Source organism: Salmo trutta, chromosome 22 (assembly GCF_901001165.1).
Source record: "Salmo trutta chromosome 22, fSalTru1.1, whole genome shotgun sequence".
Taxonomy (NCBI): domain Eukaryota; kingdom Metazoa; phylum Chordata; class Actinopteri; order Salmoniformes; family Salmonidae; genus Salmo; species Salmo trutta.
The window spans coordinates 42,398,227-42,419,430 of record NC_042978.1 but is presented as its reverse complement, the minus strand read 5'-3'; the positions used below and the strand labels follow the sequence as shown (position 1 = coordinate 42,419,430).

Sequence of the window (21,204 nt, the reverse complement as noted above, 5' to 3'; positions counted from 1 at the left end):
ATAAAGTAGGGCTGCTGTATAAAGTAGGGCTGCTGTATAAAGTAGGGCTGCTGTATAAAGTAGTGCTGCTGTATAAAGTAGGGCTGCTGTATAAAGTAGGGCTGCTGTGTAAAGTAGGCCTGCTGTGTAAAGTAGGGCTGGTGTTTAAAGTAGGGCTGCTGTATAAAGTGAATAACAAAAGTTCTAAACCCTGGTAGCCTGTAAGAGGTTGTTAGTTTATCATGGTAATGTCTAAATGACAGGTACTGGCCCTCCACACTCTTTTGTGTGTGTGTGTGTGTGTGTGTGTGTGTGTGTGTGTGTGTGTGTGTCTGTGTGTGTCTGTGTCTGTGTCTGTGTGTGTGTGTGTCTTTGTGTGTGCATACCTAGCTGTGTGTATGATGATATGCCAGGCAACTCCTGATGGATTATTTAACTCACTTTCCTCTGGTCCTCTGTACTGGCCCACTCAGCAGACCTGTCCTTCTGTCAGTATGTGTGTCTGTCAGTCAGTCACCATGGCCTCAGGGAGGTACCCTCTGCCCACATGTCTGTGCCCGCTCTCCAGCCACCCTGCTGGCACTGCCAGGCCTGTCACTCACCCCTCTCCTCCCTGACAGAGCAGGCAGGGGGAACAGAGCCATGGCTGTCTGTTAGCTATTGACTAGTGGACACACTTCTACGATTGACAGAGGGTTGGGTTAGACACTTGATGAAGCCTTGGCCTACATCTGTCAATTCAATATATCTTTATCTGATCTGTCTAGTAGCATATTATACACAGGGTGGAAGTGTTGGGTTCCTTCATGCCATCTTTCACCTGGAAAGTTAATGTTATGTGCGCATTTAGCTCAGGGCAGGGCCGTATCTCTCATATCTGCCTACATCAGCAACCCGCCAAATGTCCTGGCTGAGTGTACTTGACCAGATTACCATGTGGTACAGCCCGCTCTCTCTCCTTTCTGTCTCTCTCTCCTGTTCTCTCTCATTTCCCTATCTCTCCTCTCTCTCTCCTGTTCTCATTTCCCTATCTCTCCTCTCCCGTTCTCTCTCATTTCCCTGTCTCTCCTCTCTCTCTCTCCTGTTCTCCTTTCCCTATCTCTCCTCTCTCTCTCTCTCTCCCGTTCTCTCTCATTTCCCTATCTCTCTCTCTCCCGTTCTCTCTCATTTCCCTATCTCTCTTCTCCCGTTCTCTCTCATTTCCCTATCTCTCTCTCTCCCGTTCTCTCTCATTTCCCTATCTCTCCTCTCCCATTCTTTCTCCTTTCCCTATCTCTCCTCTCTCTCTCTCTCCTGTTCTCTCTCATTTCCCTATCTCTCCTCTCTCTCTCTCCCATTCTCTCTCCTTTCCCTATTTCTCCTCTCTCTCTCTCTCGTTCTCTCTCCTTTCCCTATCTCTCCTCTCTCTCTCTCCCATTCTCTCTCCTTTCCCTATTTCTCCTCTCTCTCTCTCTCGTTCTTTCTCATTTCCCTCTCTCCTCTCTCTCTCTCCCATTCTTTCTCCTTTCCCTATCTCTCCTTTCTGTCTCTCCTCTCCCGTTCTCTCTCATTTCACTATCTCTCCTTTCTGTCTCTCCTCTCCTCTCTCTGTCATGATGGTTGGACCTAGAGGAATATTGATGCTTGTATACCATCGAGGAGATTGCTTTTGGCTTTTTGTGCTGTGGCTGCCATCCAAACTGTCACTCCATCTAATTTCATCATCACCCTGCCTTTGAGAGGTTACTTGGCCAGCTGGTATGTACGTGCGTGCGCGTGCGCTTGTGTGTGCGTGCACGCTCGTGCGTGTGTTTGCTTACACTTGTGTGCCTGCGTGTACGTGTGTGTGTGTGTACGCACGTGTGTGAGCGGAAAGTCTGTCAGACAGCACGAGAGCTGCTGCTTCTCAAACAGCTCGTTCGTTGCTGCTGGAGTGAAACATGCTTTTCTAAGCCCAATCATTGCGTAACAATTCTAAATGCAATCGTGTATTTCTCAACTGCTAATTGAAGTGTGCTTCCCATTCGCCAATCAAGTACATATAGGCAACGGTAGGCAGGCTTCAGCAGGCAGTGTGCATTTTAAAAACAGACTTAATTGTTTGTTGCCCATTTCTGTCATGTTCTATAGTTTTTTTTAATCCCATTTATTTAATTATCCAGTAGCCAAAGGCACAATCCAAGTCACATTAGTAAACCCTGCTAGTTGTTGCATCTTTAGATCTCACCTCTTTCTACATTTCTAACGGATATTTTAATCTCTGTCACATGAAATCCATCACATGAAAACGCTCGCATGTGCAGTGTGCTTTTGACAACACTGTTTTCCCGCTAATTGCATTATGGAATGAACATTCGCGCGTAGCCTTCTGCCTTGTGCTTATAATGTGAAGGAGTTTATCAAGACTTTTAACTGAACGTTCTGATCTGTTACATCAGCCTTTACAGTTTGTGTTTGATGTGGCTAAGCCCTACTGGTTGTATGCATTTTGGAATAAGCTATTTCTTTCTCAAATAGAACGACAAGCTGAAGAATAGAATAGGTCAACTTTTCTGCTATGGGGCATAGCAGATTAACATTCTGTAGGCTAGTGATTTTATTGTTCATTACTTGTCTTGTTGGCTGTTATTCTAACATCCTCAAAGTGTGCGTTGGAATTCGGTAAAGAGACACATATGCATCCTTGAGTTGTATGTTCTGTTCTGATGATTTACCTGAATGTCATTTCTGTCATTCTGAGCAGCGTGGCTGGACGCCCTGATCAGGTGATGCACCCGATGCATATGGGTCTGGTAAATTTATCAAATATCATTAAAAGGCTGCCTGTCAAATGTCCGGCACTACGTTTCCCTAACCCTGCTGTGTGCGCGGGCAGGAAGTCTTCAGTAGTGTGTCTCAGGGGTGTTGGGGAGGAGGTGAATATCCTCACTCAAAAATGGGTGGCAGCTGCAGCCACACACAGCGACAGAGATGCTGAGAGTCATCCTTTCACATTACACAGGGTAATGTGTGGGTGGCTGGTTGGCAGAATGTACCTCCTCTCTCTTCTCCCTTTCCTCTCTCCCCTCCCTTCCTCCATCTTCTCCCTTTCCTCTTGTCCCTCCCTTCCTCTCTCTTCTCCCTTCCTCTCTCCCCTTCCTTCCTCCATCTTCTCCCTTTCCTCTCTCCCCTCCCTTCCCCTCTCTTCTCCCTTTCCTCTCTCCCCTCCCTTCCTCCATCTTCTCCCTTTCCTCTCTCCCCTCCCTTCCTCCATCTTCTCCCTTTCCTCTCTCCCCTCCCTTCCTCCATCTTCTCCCTTTCCTCTCACCCCTCCCTTCCCCTCTCTTCTCCCTTTTCTCTTGTCCCTCCCTTCCTCTCTCCCCTTCCTTCCTCTCTTCTCCCCTTCCTCTCTCGTCCATTCCCCCCCCCCCTCTCTCACTCTCGCTTCAGCCCCTGAACCCTCATAACATCTACCCCTGTTTGTGTTTCTAATAAAGCTGTATTACTGATAGTATCCTGTCTTGTGTTGCCTGGCCTTACTCCACCATCCCCCCTCCTCCTCCTCCTCCTCCAGTTAGTGGGTCTGGTCCTGCTCACTCCAGTCCCCTGATAAGATCTATACATCAGCCGGTCTGCTGAGCTCTCTAGCTGAGCTCTGAACAGGCTAATTGAGTTGAGGCCTCTTGGCCCTCAGAGAGAGGGGAATAGAGTGAATGTGTTACCGGGCTCTGCAGCACACAGACACGCTGTCAATGACATTAGTCCTGTTCTGTTCTCCAATGGAATCAGCCTGTTTATTCCTGAGGGCTATGTTGTTGTTGTTGTTGTTCATTTAGAGACTCTAGGAAACGCAGAGTTCCGCTGACTCAGAAGCCCCGACTTACTCACACTCCACACTGCGGAGCATAGACGCAGGCAGGGAGGCAGGCAGGCAGGGAGGCAGGCAGGCAGGCAGGCAGGGAGACAGGCAGGGAGGGAGACAGACAGGCAGGCAGGCAGGGAGGCAGGCAGGCAGGCAGGCAGGCAGGGAGACAGGCAGGGAGGGAGACAGGCAGGGAGGCAGAACCTGCTACTATTGCGACAGAACTTTCTACTATAGAGCTACAGAACCTGCTGTTGTAGCGACAGAACCTGCTACTATTGCGACAGAACCAGCTGTTGTAGCTACAGAACCAGCTGTTGTAGCTACAGAACCAGCTGTTGTAGCGACAGAACCTGCTGTTGTAGCTACAGAACCAGCTGTTGTTGCGACAGAACCAGCTGTTGTTGCGACAGAACCAGCTGTTGTAGCTACAGAACCAGCTGTTGTAGCTACAGAACCAGCTGTTGTAGCGACAGAACCTGCTGTTGTTGCGACAGAATCTGCTGTTGTTGCGACATAACCTGCTGTTGTAGCGACAGAACCTGCTGTTGTTGCGACAGAACCTGCTGTTGTAGCTACAGAACCAGCTGTTGTAGCGACAGAACCAGCTGTTGTAGCGACAGAACCAGCTGTTGTAGCGACAGAACCTGCTGTTGTTGCGACAGAACCTGCTGTTGTTGCGACAGAACCTGCTCTTGTAGCTACAGAACCTGCTGTTGTAGCTACAGAACCAGCTGTTGTAGCTACAGAACCTGCTGTTGTTGCGACAGAACCTGCTGTTGTAGCTACAGAACCAGCTGTTGTTGCGACAGAACCTGCTGTTGTTGCGACAGAACCTGCTGTTGTTGCGACAGAACCTGCTGCTATTGTGACGGAACCAGCTACTATATACAGAACTTGCTGTTGTAGCTACAGAACCTGCTACTATTGCGACAGAACCTGCTACTATTGCGACAGAACCAGCTACTATATACGGAACCTGCTGTTGTAGCTACAGAACCTGCTACTATTGCGACAGAACTTTCTACTATATAGCGACAGAACCTGCTGTTGTTGCGACAGAACCTGCTGTTTTTGCGACAGAACCTGCTGTTTTTGCGACAGAACCTGCTGCTATTGCGACAGAACCTGCTGTTGTTGCGACAGAACCAGCTGATGTAGCGACAGAACCAGCTGTTGTTGCGACAGAACCTGCTGTTGTAGCTACAGAACCAGCTGTTGTAGCTACAGAACCAGCTGTTGTAGCGACAGAACCTGCTGTTGTAGCTACAGAACCTGCTGTTGTAGCTACAGAACCAGCTGTTGTAGCGACAGAACCTGCTGTTGTAGCGACAGAACCAGCTGTTGTTGCGACAGAACCAGCTGTTGTTGCGACAGAACCAGCTGTTGTAGCGACAGAACCAGCTGTTGTAGCGACAGAACCAGCTGTTGTTGCGACAGAACCTGCTGTTGTTGCGACAGAACCTGCTGTTGTTGCGACAGAACCTGCTGTTGTTGCGACAGAGCCTGCTGTTGTTGCGACAGAACCTGCTGTTGTAGCTACAGAACCAGCTGTTGTAGCTACAGAACCTGCTGTTGTAGCTACAGAACCAGCTGTTGTTGCGACAGAACCAGCTGTTGTAGCTACAGAACCAGCTGTTGTAGCTACAGAGCCAACTGTTGTAGCGACAGAACCTGCTGTTGTTGCAACAGAATCTGCTGTTGTAGCGACAGAACCTGCTGTTGTTGCAACAGAATCTGCTGTTGTTGCGACAGAACCTGCTGTTGTAGCTACAGAACCTGCTGTTGTAGCGACAGAACCTGCTGTTGTTGCGACAGAACCTGCTGTTGTAGCGACAGAACCTGCTGTTGTAGCTACAGAACCTGCTGTTGTAGCTACAGAATCTGCTGTTGTAGCTACAGAACCAGCTGTTGTAGCGACAGAACCTGCTGTTGTTGCGACAGAACCTGCTGTTGTAGCTACAGAACCTGCTGTTGTAGCGACAGAACCTGCTGTTGTTGCGACAGAACCTGCTGTTGTAGCTACAGAACCTGCTGTTGTAGCTACAGAACCAGCTGTTGTAGCTACAGAACCTGCTGTTGTTGCGACAGAACCAGCTGTTGTAGCGACAGAACCTGCTGTTGTAGCTACAGAACCAGCTGTTGTAGCTACAGAACCTGCTGTTGTTGCGACAGAACCAGCTGTTGTAGCGACAGAACCTGCTGTTGTAGCTACAGAACCAGCTGTTGTAGCGACAGAACCAGCTGTTGTAGCGACAGAACCTGCTGTTGTAGCTACAGAACCAGCTGTTGTAGCGACAGAACCAGCTGTTGTAGCGACAGAACCAGCTGTTGTAGCGACAGAACCAGCTGTTGTAGCGACAGAACCAGCTGTTGTAGCGACAGAACCAGCTGTTGTTGCGACAGAACCAGCTGTTGTAGCTATAGAACCAGCTGTTGTTGCGACAGAACCAGCTGTTGTTGCGACAGAACCTGCTGTTGTAGCTACAGAACCAGCTGTTGTTGCGACAGAACCTGCTGTTGTAGCGACAGAACCAGCTGTTGTTGCGACAGAACCAGCTGTTGTAGCTATAGAACCAGCTGTTGTTGCGACAGAACCAGCTGTTGTTGCGACAGAACCAGCTGTTGTTGCGACAGAACCAGCTGTTGTTGTGACAGAACCAGCTGTTGTTGCGACAGAACCTGCTGTTGTTGCGACAGAACCTGCTGTTGTTGCGACAGAACCTGCTGTTGTTGCGACAGAACCTGCTGCTATTGCGACGGAACCAGCTACTATATACAGAACTTGCTGTTGTAGCTACAGAACCTGCTACTATTGCGACAGAACCTGCTACTATTGCGACAGAACCAGCTACTATATACGAACCTGCTGTTGTAGCTACAGAACCTGCTACTATTGCGACAGAACTTTCTACTATATAGCGACAGAACCTGCTGTTGTTGCGACAGAACCAGCTGTTGTAGCTACAGAACCAGCTGTTGTAGCTACAGAACCAGCTGTTGTAGCGACAGAACCAGCTGTTGTTGCGACAGAACCTGCTGTTGTTGCGAGAGAACCTGCTGTTGTTGCGACAGAACCTGCTGTTGTAGCGACAGAACCTGCTGCTATTGCGACAGAACCAGCTACTATATACAGAACCTGCTGTTGTTGCGACAGAACCTGCTGTTGTTGCGACAGAACCTGCTGTTGTAGCGACAGAACCTGCTGTTGTTGTGACAGAACCTGCTGTTGTAGCTACAGAACCTGCTGTTCTAGCGACAGAACCTGCTTTTGTTGCGACATAACCTGCTGTTGTAGCTACAGAACCTGCTGTTGTTGTGACAGAACCTGCTGTTGTAGCTACAGAACCTGCTGTTCTAGCGACAGAACCTGCTGTTATTGCGACATAACCTGCTGTTGTAGCTACAGAACCAGCTGTTGTTGCGACAGAACCTGCTCTTGTAGCTACAGAACCGTGTCCTCTCAAAGGAGAGCGGTTTCTCTGGCTTGGCCCTTGCTATTGCTACTCCTCTGCCACCTAGTGGATGTGTTTGAAAACTGAAGGTCAAGGAATCTCATTATGATGGAAATAACCTACTTCTAGATTGTGTATTTACACTGAACAAGCTGTGAATACTTGTCATTGACCATTAAAACATAAACCATTGATCATCATGATGTGCTCTGTGTACACCCCCTGTAAACAATACATGACTATTTGCTTTTCTACTCAACCAATTCAGATGGTATCACAGTGCCACCTAGTGTAATTCTCAGGGTATTAATGACACATGCTTTTCCTCTTGATGTCAAGCAGAAATGTCTATTATAGCGGAATACATTTTATTTACATCCCAAATAGCAAATCAATTTAACACTGTATTCATCCATGTTTCTAACTGATGACAACCACACTGACATATCTTTCTCTCTCTCTCCCTCTCTTGCAGAAGGAGCTCAGTCTTCCAAGGAGGGCCAGTTTGTGAGTACTTGTCACCATTCTATCTCTATTCTTGATTCACTTCTTCAGACTCCCTGAGTGCAGAGGCATCTTTCTCACTGCCTGTCTCTAAACAGGAAAGCCTCTTTGGAGAACTGCACTGAACCGGGCGCAGCCAGAGCTAGTGTACTGTAGCAGCCAGGTCTAGTGTACTGTAGCAGCCAGAGCTAGTGTACTGTAGCAGCCAGAGCTAGTGTACTGTAGCAGCCAGGTCTAGTGTACTGTAGCAGCCAGAGCTAGTGTACTGTAGCAGCCAGAGCTAGTGTACTGTAGCAGCCAGAGCTAGTGTACTGTAGCAGCCAGAGCTAGTGTACTGTAGCAGCCAGAGCTAGTGTACTGTAGCAGCCAGAGCTAGTGTACTGTAGCAGCCAGAGCTAGTGTACTGTAGCAGCCAGAGCTAGTGTACTGTAGCAGCCAGATCTAGTGTACTGTAGCAGCCAGAGCTAGTGTACTGTAGCAGCCAGAGCTAGTGTACTGTAGCAGCCAGCGCTAGTGTACTGTAGCAGCCAGAGCTAGTGTCCTGTAGCAGCCAGCGCTAGTGTACTGTAGCAGCCAGAGCTAGTGTACTGTAGCAGCCAGAGCTAGTGTCCTGTAGCAGCCAGCGCTAGTGTACTGTAGCAGCCAGATCTAGTGTCCTGTAGCAGCCAGCGCTAGTGTACTGTAGCAGCCAGAGCTAGTGTACTGTAGCAGCCAGAGCTAGTGTCCTGTAGCAGCCAGAGCTAGTGTCCTGTAGCAGCCAGATCTAGTGTACTGTAGCAGCCAGAGCTAGTGTACTGTAGCAGCCAGAGCTAGTGTACTGTAGCAGCCAGATCTAGTGTACTGTAGCAGCCAGATCTAGTGTACTGTAGCAGCCAGATCTAGTGTACTGTAGCAGCCAGATCTAGTGTACTGTAGCAGCCAGATCTAGTGTACTGTAGCAGCCAGAGCTAGTGTACTGTAGCAGCCAGAGCTAGTGTACTGTAGCAGCCAGAGCTAGTGTACTGTAGCAGCCAGAGCTAGTGTACTGTAGCAGCCAGATCTAGTGTACTGTAGCAGCCAGAGCTAGTGTACTGTAGCAGCCAGAGCTAGTGTACTGTAGCAGCCAGATCTAGTGTACTGTAGCAGCCAGATCTAGTGTACTGTAGCAGCCAGAGCTAGTGTACTGTAGCAGCCAGAGCTAGTGTACTGTAGCAGCCAGGTCTAGTGTACTGTAGCAGCCAGATCTAGTGTACTGTAGCAGCCAGATCTAGTGTACTGTAGCAGCCAGATCTAGTGTACTGTAGCAGCCAGATCTAGTGTACTGTAGCAGCCAGGTCTAGTGCAATGTAGCAGCCAGATCTAGTGTACTGTAGCAGCCAGATCTAGTGTACTGTAGCAGCCAGATCTAGTGTACTGTAGCATCCAGGTCTAGTGTACTGTAGCAGCCAGATCTAGTGTACTGTAGCAGCCAGATCTAGTGTACTGTAGCAGCCAGATCTAGTGTACTGATCTAGTGTACTGTAGCAGCCAGATCTAGTGTACTGTAGCAGCCAGATTGTGTAGCAGCCAGATCTAGTGTACTGTAGCAGCCAGATCTAGTGTACTGTAGCAGCCAGATCTAGTGTACTGTAGCAGCCAGGTCTAGTGTACTGTAGCAGCCAGATCTAGTGTACTGTAGCAGCCAGGTCTAGTGTACTGTAGCAGCCAGGTCTAGTGTACTGTAGCAGCCAGATCTAGTGTACTGTAGCAGCCAGATCTAGTGTACTGTAGCAGCCAGATCTAGTGTACTGTAGCAGCCAGTCTAGTGTACTGTAGCAGCCAGATCTAGTGTACTGTAGCAGCCAGATCTAGTCTAGTGTACTGTAGCAGCCAGATCTAGTGTACTGATCTAGTGTACTGTAGCAGCCAGATCTAGTGTACTGTAGCAGCCAGGTCTAGTGTACTGTAGCAGCCAGGTCTAGTGTACTGTAGCAGCCAGGTCTAGTGTACTGTAGCAGCCAGATCTAGTGTACTGTAGCAGCCAGATCTCGTGTACTGTAGCAGCCAGATCTAGTGTACTGATCTAGTGTACTGTAGCAGCCAGATCTAGTGTACTGTAGCAGCCAGATACTGTAGCAGCCAGGTCTAGTGTACTGTAGCAGCCAGATCTAGTGTACTGTAGCAGCCAGATCTAGTGTACTGTAGCAGCCAGATCTAGTGTACTGATCTAGTGTACTGTAGCAGCCAGATCTAGTGTACTGTAGCAGCCAGGTCTAGTGTACTGTAGCAGCCAGATCTAGTGTACTGTAGCAGCCAGATCTAGTGTACTGTAGCAGCCAGATCTAGTGTACTGTAGCAGCCAGATCTAGTGTACTGTAGCAGCCAGATCTAGTGTACTGTAGCAGCCAGGTCTAGTGTACTGTAGCAGCCAGATCTAGTGTACTGTAGCAGTCAGATCTAGTGTACTGTAGCAGCCAGATCTAGTGTACTGTAGCAGCCAGATCTAGTGTACTGTAGCTGCCAGATATAGTGTACTGTAGCAGCCAGGTCTAGTGTACTGTAGCAGCCAGATCTAGTGTACTGTAGCAGCCAGATCTAGTGTACTGTAGCAGCCAAATCTAGTGTACTGTAGCAGCCAGATCTAGTGTACTGTAGCAGCCAGGTATAGTGTACTGTAGCAGCCAGATCTAGTGTACTGTAGCAGCCAGATCTAGTGTACTGTAGCAGCCAGATCTAGTGTACTGATCTAGTGTACTGTAGCAGCCAGGTCTAGTGTACTGTAGCAGCCAGGTCTAGTGTACTGTAGCAGCCAGATCTAGTGTACTGTAGCAGCCAGATCTAGTGTACTGTAGCAGCCAGATCTAGTGTACTGTAGCAGCCAGGTCTAGTGTACTGTAGCAGCCAGATCTAGTGTACTGTAGCAGCCAGGTCTAGTGTACTGTAGCAGCCAGGTCTAGTGTACTGTAGCAGCCAGATCTAGTGTACTGTAGCAGCCAGATCTAGTGTACTGTAGCAGCCAGATCTAGTGTACTGTAGCAGCCAGGTCTAGTGTACTGTAGCAGCCAGATCTAGTGTACTGTAGCAGCCAGATCTAGTGTACTGTAGCAGCCAGATCTAGTGTACTGTAGCAGCCAGATCTAGTGTACTGATCTAGTGTACTGTAGCAGCCAGATCTAGTGTACTGTAGCAGCCAGGTCTAGTGTACTGTAGCAGCCAGGTCTAGTGTACTGTAGCAGCCAGATCTACTGTACTGTAGCAGCCAGATCTAGTGTACTGTAGCAGCCAGATCTCGTGTACTGTAGCAGCAAGGACTAGTGTACTGTAGCAGCCAGATCTAGTGTACTGTAGCAGCCAGATCTAGTGTACTGTAGCAGCCAGATCTAGTGTACTGTAGCAGCCAGATCTAGTGTACTGTAGCAGCCAGATCTAGTGTACTGATCTAGTGTACTGTAGCAGCCAGATCTAGTGTACTGTAGCAGCCAGATACTGTAGCAGCCAGGTCTAGTGTACTGTAGCAGCCAGATCTAGTGTACTGTAGCAGCCAGATCTAGTGTACTGTAGCAGCCAGATCTAGTGTACTGTAGCAGCCAGATCTAGTGTACTGATCTAGTGTACTGTAGCAGCCAGATCTAGTGTACTGTAGCAGCCAGGTCTAGTGTACTGTAGCAGCCAGGTCTAGTGTACTGTAGCAGCCAGATCTAGTGTACTGTAGCAGCCAGATCTAGTGTACTGTAGCAGCCAGATCTAGTGTACTGTAGCAGCCAGATCTAGTGTACTGTAGCAGCCAGGTCTAGTGTACTGTAGCAGCCAGATCTAGTGTACTGTAGCAGTCAGATCTAGTGTACTGTAGCAGCCAGATCTAGTGTACTGTAGCAGCCAGATCTAGTGTACTGTAGCTGCCAGATATAGTGTACTGTAGCAGCCAGGTCTAGTGTACTGTAGCAGCCAGATCTAGTGTACTGTAGCAGCCAGATCTAGTGTACTGTAGCAGCCAGATCTAGTGTACTGTAGCAGCCAGGTATAGTGTACTGTAGCAGCCAGGTATAGTGTACTGTAGCAGCCAGATCTAGTGTACTGTAGCAGCCAGATCTAGTGTACTGTAGCAGCCAGATCTAGTGTACTGATCTAGTGTACTGTAGCAGCCAGGTCTAGTGTACTGTAGCAGCCAGGTCTAGTGTACTGTAGCAGCCAGATCTAGTGTACTGTAGCAGCCAGATCTAGTGTACTGTAGCAGCCAGATCTAGTGTACTGTAGCAGCCAGATCTAGTGTACTGATCTAGTGTACTGTAGCAGCCAGGTCTAGTGTACTGTAGCAGCCAGGTCTAGTGTACTGTAGCAGCCAGGTCTAGTGTACTGTAGCAGCCAGATCTAGTGTACTGTAGCAGCCAGGTCTAGTGTACTGTAGCAGCCAGGTCTAGTGTACTGTAGCAGCCAGATACTGTAGCAGCCAGATCTAGTGTACTGTAGCAGCCAGGTCTAGTGTACTGTAGCAGCCAGATACTGTAGCAGCCAGATCTAGTGTACTGTAGCAGTCAGATCTAGTGTACTGTAGCAGCCAGATCTAGTGTACTGTAGCAGCCAGATCTAGTGTACTGTAGCAGCCAGATCTAGTGTACTGTAGCAGCCAGATCTAGTGTACTGTAGCAGCCAGATCTAGTGTACTGTAGCAGCCAGATCTAGTGTACTGTAGCAGCCAGGTATAGTGTACTGTAGCAGCCAGGTCTAGTGTACTGTAGCAGCCAGATCTAGTGTACTGTAGCAGCCAGATCTAGTGTACTGTAGCAGCCAGATCTAGTGTACTGTAGCAGCCAGGTCTAGTGTACTGTAGCAGCCAGATCTAGTGTACTGTAGCAGCCAGATCTAGTGTACTGTAGCAGCCAGATCTAGTGTACTGTAGCAGCCAGATCTAGTGTACTGATCTAGTGTACTGTAGCAGCCAGGTCTAGTGTACTGTAGCAGCCAGGTCTAGTGTACTGTAGCAGCCAGATCTAGTGTACTGTAGCAGCCAGGTCTAGTGTACTGTAGCAGCCAGATCTAGTGTACTGTAGCAGCCAGATCTAGTGTACTGTAGCAGCCTTCAAGGACCCCATTGTGTGTACTGTAGCAGCCAGATCTAGTGTACTGTAGCAGCCAGGTCTAGTGTACTGTAGCAGCCAGATACTGTAGCAGCCAGATCTAGTGTACTGTAGCAGCCAGGTCTAGTGTACTGTAGCAGCCAGATACTGTAGCAGCCAGATCTAGTGTACTGTAGCAGTCAGATCTAGTGTACTGTAGCAGCCAGATCTAGTGTACTGTAGCAGCCAGATCTAGTGTACTGTAGCAGCCAGATATAGTGTACTGTAGCAGCCAGGTCTAGTGTACTGTAGAAGCCAGATCTAGTGTACTGTAGCAGCCAGATCTTGTGTACTGTAGCAGCCAGATCTAGTGTACTGTAGCAGCCAGATCTAGTGTACTACTGTAGCAGCCAGATCTAGTGTACTACTGTAGCAGCCAGGTATAGTGTACTGTAGCAGCCAGATCTAGTGTACTGTAGCAGCCAGATCTAGTGTACTGTAGCAGCCAGATCTAGTGTACTGTAGCAGCCAGATCTAGTGTACTGATCTAGTGTACTGTAGCAGCCAGGTCTAGTGTACTGTAGCAGCCAGGTCTAGTGTACTGTAGCAGCCAGATCTAGTGTACTGATCTAGTGTACTGTAGCAGCCAGGTCTAGTGTACTGTAGCAGCCAGGTCTAGTGTACTGTAGCAGCCAGATCTAGTGTACTGTAGCAGCCAGATCTAGTGTACTGTAGCAGCCAGGTCTAGTGTACTGTAGCAGCCAGATACTGTAGCAGCCAGATCTAGTGTACTGTAGCAGCCAGGTCTAGTGTACTGTAGCAGCCAGATACTGTAGCAGCCAGATCTAGTGTACTGTAGCAGCCAGATCTAGTGTACTGTAGCAGCCAGATCTAGTGTACTGTAGCAGCCTTCAAGGACCCCATTGTGTGTACTGTGTGCTGTATAACACAGCCTTGAAGACCGGTGGATAGAGGAACATGAAGTTAGAGAAAGTTGATGAGGGTTTTACTCTGCTGAGGAGGACTTGAGGGACCTGGGCATGGTCTGTGAGCTCATCCATCCAAACATAGGATTGTGTAACGGCTACACAGAAACTGACACTACCATTGGTGGAGCTCTCTAGATCTCTGTTACTAACACGAGATAGAGAGGGATCTGCTTTAAAAATGATGAGGGGGGGGTGAGAGAGGGAGAGGGGGGTGAGAGAGGAGAGGGGGGTGAGACAGGGAGAGAGGGGGGGTGAGAGAGGGAGATGGGGTGAGAGAGGGAGAGGGGGGTGAGAGGGAGAGAGGGGGGTGAGAGAGGGAGAAAGGGGGGGGTGAGAGAGGGAGAGAGGGGGTGAGAGAGGGAGAAAGGGGGGGTGAGAGAGGGAGAGAGGGGGTGAGAGAGGTGAGAGACAGAGGGGGGTGAGAGAGAGAGGACGATGAGAGAGAGAGAGCGAGAGGGGAGATGAGATTGAGAGAGGGGGGATGAAGGAGAGGGGGTGAGCGATAGATAGAGGGGGATGAGAGAGAGGGGGGGATGAGAGAGGGGGATGAGAGAGAGAGGGGCGTGAGAGAGAGAGAGGGGGAGAGGGGGTGAGCGATAGATAGAAGGGGGATGAGAGAGAGGGGGGGATGAGAGAGGGGCGTGAGAGAGAGAGAGAGAGGGGCGTGAGAGAGAGGGGGTGAGAGAGAGAGGGGGATGAGAGAGAGAGAGAGGGGCGTGAGAGAGAGAGAGGGGGGTGAGTGGGTGAGAGAGAGGAAAGGGGACTGCTATAGCCAGTCAGATCTAGAGGGGGATGAGAGAGAGGGGGGGATGAGGGAGAGGGGGTGAGCGATAGATAGAGGGGGATGAGAGAGAGAGAGGGGGATGAGAGAGAGAGAGGGGCGTGAGAGAGAGAGGGGGATGAGAGAGGGGCGTGGGTGAGAGAGAGAGAGGGGGATGAGAGAGAGAGAGGGGCGTGAGCGAGAGAGGGGGGTGAGTGGGTGAGAGAGAGGAAAGGGGACTGCTATAGCCAGTCAGATCTCCACTGGGCCCGACAACAGGGATCATCAACTAGATTCAGCCGAGGGCAGACATGGAACAGACCATTTCTCCTGTTGTCAGCAAACGTCATATGCTATAGCATGCTATGGAGTGTTGATACCAAAGAGATACCGAATATAGGCTGCACAAGACGTTGTGATTGATACTTCTACGTGATGACTTTCCATTAAGACCGTAGAGTAGTGATGTGACAAATGGAATTTTAACGTTTAAACTGCCATTTAATTTTTTGGTTTCCATTAAAACAATAAAGGTACATAAAAATGACTTGTGAATTCACAATGCAGCTGCACTTCCTTCTCATTTAACTTCTCAAAGTATTATCATACAGGACTGCTGTCGCTTGCCTTTCTCTGCCATTTTTCCACCTGTTAACGACGATGACGTAGTGGTGGAGAGTCGACTCCAAAATAATTGATTCCTCGACTCCTTGCACGTCGACTCTCATTTCAGTGTCAAGATTTTACTCCGACTCCTAAGGTTCAGTATTTCTGGGACGGAGGATTTGCCGTACTTCCAAGAACACAAACACTTCCATCTTTCATAGCGAGCTAGCGAGGAATGGAGAGGGAGGGGTACAGTATAGGCAGGTCGGCCACCAGGCAGACAGAGTCAGAACAGTTCACTAGGCCTATCTATCGGCAATCAAAAGCTTTATCTCCTCATTTCTTGGCTTGCAATGTTTCGCAACTTCAGTAATGCAGGGCCTATCATCAATGAATAGGCTAGGATATTGAGATGAGCGAGACACTTCACTCTCACATAGTCACCCACAGTAATAACTGCGCATGTGCACGGGTTTGCTTCACACTGTTACAGCGTGTTAGCCAGAGCACCAAAACAGCGGAGAAGTTGAGCTTCGCGCTTCAACGCTCTTAGTTGTTGTGGAAATTGACCCACTTTCTCCATCTACGTGAAATAACACCGCCTTTTTGGGTTACTTATTATTTTAATTATTATATTTTTGCCCCTTTTTCTCCCCAATTTCGATGGCCTATTTATTGCCTTTACCTCCTTACTCCATTTGCACACATCTGTACGTTTGTTTATTCCATGTGTAACTCTGTGTTGTTGTTTTTGTCGCACTGCTTTGCTTTATCTTGGCCAGGTCACAGCTGTAAATGAGAATTTGTTATCAACTGGCTTACCTGGTTAAATAAAGGTGAAAAATACAATTTTAAAAACACCTGCCCGCTTAACCCAGAAGCCAGCCGCACAAATGTGTCGGAGGAAACACCGTTCAACTGACAACCGAAGCCAGCCGGCAGGCGCCCGGCCCGCCACACGGAAGACGCTGGGATCAAACCCGGGTCTGTAGTGACGCCTCAAGCACTGAGATTCAGTGCCTTAGACCGATGCGCCACTCGGGAGGCCCTGGTTTGGTATTTTTATTAACGTTAAAAATCAATTTTTTTTACAAAAAATGTAACCTTTTAACGTTTATATGTTAACACCCCTACCGCATACAGTTGAAGTCGGAAGTTTACATACACTTAAGTTGGAGTCATTAAAACTATTTTTTCAAACACTCCACAAATTTCTTGTTAACAAACTAGTCGGTTAGGACATCTACTTTGTGCATGACACAAGTCATTTTTCCAAAAATTGTTTACAGACAGATTATTTCACTTATAATTCACTGTATCACAATTCCAGTGGGTCAGAAGTTTACATACACTAAGTTGACTGTGCCTTCAAACAGCTTGGAAAATTCCAGAAAATGATATCATGGCTTTAGAAGCATCTGATAGGCTAATTGACATCATTTGAGTCAATTGGAGGTTTACCTGTGGATGTATTTCAAGGCCCACCTTCAAACTCACTGCCTCTTTGCTTGATGTCATGGGAAAATCAAAAGACTTCAGAATAAAATGTGGACCTCCACAAGTCTGGTTCATCCTTGGGAGCAATTTCCAAAAGCCTGAAGGTACCACGTTCATCTGTACAAACAATAGTACGCAAGTATAAACACCATGGGACCATGCAGCTGTCATACCGCTCAGGAAGGAGACGTGTTCTGTCTCCTAGAGATGAACGTACTTTGGTGCAAAAAGCTCAAATCAATCCCAGAACAACAGCAAAGGACCTTGTGAAGATGCTGGAGGAAACGGGTACAAAGTATCTATATCCACAGTAAAACGAGTCCTATATCGACATAACCTGAAAGGCCGTTCAGCAAGGAAAAAGCCACTGTTCCAAAACCGCCATAAAAAAGCCAGACTACGGTTTGCAACTGCACATGGGGACAAATATCGTACTTTTTGGAGAAAACATTTTGGCCATAATGACCCACGTTATGTTTGGAGGAAAAAGGGGAGGCCTGCAAGCCGAAGAACACCATCCCAACCGTGAAGCACGGGGGTGGCAGCATCATGTTGTGGGGGTACTTTGCTACAGGAGGGACTGGTGCACTTCACAAAATAGATGGCATCACGAGGAAGGAAAATGATGTGGATATATTGAAGCAACATCTCAAGACATCAGTCAGGAAGTTGAAGCTTGGTCGCAAATGGGTCTTCCAAATGGACAATGACCCCAAGCATACTTCCAAAGTTGTGGCAAAATGGCTTAAGGACAACAAAGTCAAAGTATTGGAGTGGCCATCACAAAGCCCTGACCTCAATCCTATAGAAAATTTGTGGGCAGAACTGAAAAGGCGTGTGCAAGCAAGGAGGCCTACAAACCTGACTCAGTTACACCAGCTCTGTCAGAAGGAATGGGCCAAAATTCACCCAACTTATTGTGGGAAGCTTGTGGAAGGCTACCTGAAACGTTTGACCCAAGTTAAACAATTTAAAGGCAATGCTACCAAATACTAATTGAGTGTATGTAAACTTCTGACCCACTGGGAATGTGATGAAAGAAATAAAAGCTGAAATAAATCACTCTCTCTACTATTATTCTGACATTTCCCATTCTTAAAATAAAGTGGTGATCCTAACTGACCTAAAACAGGGATTTATTTACTAGGATTAAATGTCAGGAATTGTGATAACTGAGTTTAAATGTATTTGGCTAAGGTGTATGTAAACTTCTGACTTCAACTGTAGGTAGTGTTACTTTAGCCTGGGTGTGTGTGGTTGAGCCTGTGTGTGTTACTTTAGCCTGTGTGTGTTACTTTAGCCTGTGTGTGTTACTTTAGCCTGGGTGTGTGTGGTTGAGCCTGGGTGTGTGTTACTTTAGCCTGTGTGTGTTACTTTAGCCTGTGTGTGTTACTTTAGCCTGGGTGTGTGTGGTTGAGCCTGGGTGTGTGTTACTTTAGCCTGTGTGTGTGTGGTTGAGCCTGGGTGTGTTACTTTAGCCTGTGTGTCTGTGTGGTTGAGCCTGTGTGTGTTACTTTAGCCTGTGTGTGTTACTTTAGCCTGGGTGTGTGTGGTTGAGCCTGGGTGTGTGTTACTTTAGCCTGTGTGTGTGTGTGGTTGAGCCTGGGTGTATTACTTTAGCCTGTGTGTCTGTGTGGTTGAGCCTGGGTGTATTACTTTAGCCTGTGTGTGTGTGTGGTTGAGCCTGGGTGTGTGTGGTTGAGCCTGGGTGTATTACTTTAGCCTGGGTGTGTGTGGTTGAGCCTGGGTGTGTGTGGTTGAGCCTGGGTGTGTGTGGTTGAGCCTGGGTGTGTGTTACTTTAGCCTGTGTGTGTGTGGTTGAGCCTGGGTGTATTACTTTAGCCTGGGTGTGTGTGGTTGAGCCTGGGTGTGTGTGGTTGAGCCTGGGTGTGTGTGGTTGAGCCTGGGTATGTGTGGTTGAGCCTGGGTGTGTGTGGTTGAGCCTGGGTGTGTGTGGGTTGAGCCTGGGGTGTGTGTGGTTGAGCCTGGGTGTGTGTGGTTGAGCCTGGGTGTGTGGTTGAGCTGTCACAGTGTCACCTGTTTGCCTGTCTGAGGGTGTTCTGTCCCTCTTGAAGGCTTGACTGACACTGAGTAAAGGGTAAAGGTGAAAGGTCATTAGGATGGAGCAGATCTGTAGCTCTACAGTCTCACCCTCTCTCTTCCTGGAACAGCTCAGTATCCACCACTGGATCCATGCTGCTGGTCTATTTAGAACTCTGGTGCCAGCCCGTCCAGACACCAACGTTGTTTATTTTATCTCTAGTACCCAACAGTGTCTTTTTCTTTTTTGTGAAAGTCTGTCTTTATTTCCGCTCAGTTGGGTGCTGCGGGGTGGTTCGTGGGCATGTCTTTGGTGTGTGTGTGTGAGACGTTATGATAGTTTCACTTCATTCGTGTCCTCTCTCTCTCTCTCTCTCTCTCTCTCTCTCTCCTCTCCTCTCTCTCTCTCTCTCTCTATCTTCTCTCTCTCTCTCTCTCTCTCTCTCTCTCTCTCTCTCTCTCTCTCTCTCTCTCTCTCTCTCTCTCTCTCTCTCTCTCTCTCTCTCTCTCTCTCTCTCTCTCACACACATCATCCTCCTGTTTATACCCACAGTCTTACGTATCTGCTCTCTATTCTCTGACCACAGTCTAACCTAATCAGAACATAACCTTGACCCTGTATTGGAGTTTACTGTAACAGTTAACTACCTCTGCTGATGGCCTTTCTCTTATGGAACAGGTCCAAGACTGTTAAAGTAGATTAGTCTGGGCAATGACAGTCTCATGTCCTGTAGCCGTGTGGTCATACGTCAGTCCACTAATCAGGCGGGATTAGCCTAGTGATGCTACAGCGCTACGCTAGTTGTAACCAAAGCCTCTACTGTAGCCTGATTGATTCAGATCCATTGTCCCTGCCGTCACTGCATGTGAGCTGCATTTAACCCACACGTAGACAGGCTCCCTCACCAGGGACACTGATGTACCTCTGATTCCAAAGAGAGAATGGGGACAGGAGAGAACAGGAGGATTAGGGGTAGAGAGAGAGAAGAGGGGGGAGGGAAGAATAGCTAGCCAGGGTAAGACACTGATGAGGTGTACAGGGGGAGGGAGGGAGGGCTAGCCAGGATAAGGCAGGGTAAGACAAGGATGAGGTGTAGAGAGGGGGTGGGAGGGAGGGCTAGCCAGGATAAGGCAGGGTAAGACAAGGATGAGGTGTAGAGAGGGGGTGGGAGGGAGGGCTAGCCAGGATAAGGCAGGGTAAGACAAGGATGAGGTGTAGAGAGGGGGTGGGAGGGAGGGCTAGCCAGGATAAGGCATGGTAAGACAAGGATGAGGTGTAGAGAGGGGGTGGGAGGGAGGGCTAGCCAGGATAAGGCAGGGTAAGACAAGGATGAGGTGTAGAGAGGGGGTGGGACGGAGGGCTAGCCAGGATAAGGCAGGGTAAGACAAGGATGAGGTGTAGAGAGGGGGTGGGAGGGAGGGCTAGCCAGGATAAGGCAGGGTAAGACAAGGATGAGGTGTAGAGGGGGAGGGAGGGAGGACTAGCCAGGATAAGGCAGGGTAAGACAGGGATGAGGTGTGGAGAGGAGGAGGGAGGGCTAGATAGGATAATGCAGGGTAAGACAGGGATGAGGTGTAGAGAGAGGGGAAGGGAGGGTAAGGCTAGCCAGGGTAAGGCAGGGTAAGACAGGGGTGAGGTGCAGAGAGAGGGGAAGGGAGGGTAAGGCTAGCCAGGATAAGGCAGGGTAAGACAGGGGTGAGGTGCAGAGAGAGGGGGAGGGAGGGTAAGGCTAGCCAGGATAAGGCAGTGTAAGACAGGGGTGAGGTGTAGAGAGAGGGGGAGGGAGGGAGGGCTAGCCAGGATAAGGCAGGGTAAGACAGGGATGAGGTGTAGAGAGAGGGGGAGCCAGGGTAAGACAGGGGTGAGGTGTAGAGAGAGGGGGAGGGAGTGAGGACTAGCCAGGATAAGGCAGGGTAAGCCAGGGATGAGGTGTAGAGAGAGGGTGGGAAAGAGGGCTAGCCAGGATAAGGCATGGTAAGACAGGGATGAGGTGTGGCGAGGGGGAGGGAGGGCTAGCCAGGATAAGGCAGGGTAAGACAGGGATGAGGTGTAGAGAGGGGGTGGGAAAGAGGGCTAGCCAGGATAAGGCATGGTAAGACAGGGATGAGGTGTGGAGAGGGGGTGGGAGGGAGGGCTAGCCAGGATAAGGCAGGGTAAGACAGGGATGAGGTGTAGAGAGAGGGGGAGCCAGGGTAAGACGGGTGAGGTGTAGAGAGAGGGCGAGGGAGGGTAGGGATAGCCAGGATAAGGCAGGGTAAGACAGGGATGAGGTGTAGAGAGAGGGGGGGCCAGGGTAAGACAGGGGTGAGGTGTAGAGAGAGGGGGAGGGAGATTAAGGCCAGCCAGGATAAGGCAGGGTAAGGCTCGGCGTGACAGCTGCACATCCCTCAGGGTCTTGTGATATCATGAGAATGCTCTGTGCCTGGCTGTCAGCTGAGTGTAGTAGGGCTGTGTGTCACTGTATTCTGGACTTCTCTCTCTCTGTACTCTACTGCTCACAGTGTGGGAGTGACGGTAGCTCAGGCGACAGGCTCTCTCTCC

General features: G+C 49.1%; 1 protein-coding gene across 1 annotated transcript in view; it reads left to right on the top strand.

The window, feature by feature from the left end:
• Positions 1 to 21,204, top strand: part of mast2 (microtubule associated serine/threonine kinase 2) — a 307,698-nt gene that overhangs the window by 174,017 nt on the left and 112,477 nt on the right. Inside the window, 1 exon segment of the mRNA XM_029708046.1 lies at positions 7,730 to 7,761. Coding sequence (XP_029563906.1) covers positions 7,730 to 7,761 — 32 coding nt within the window.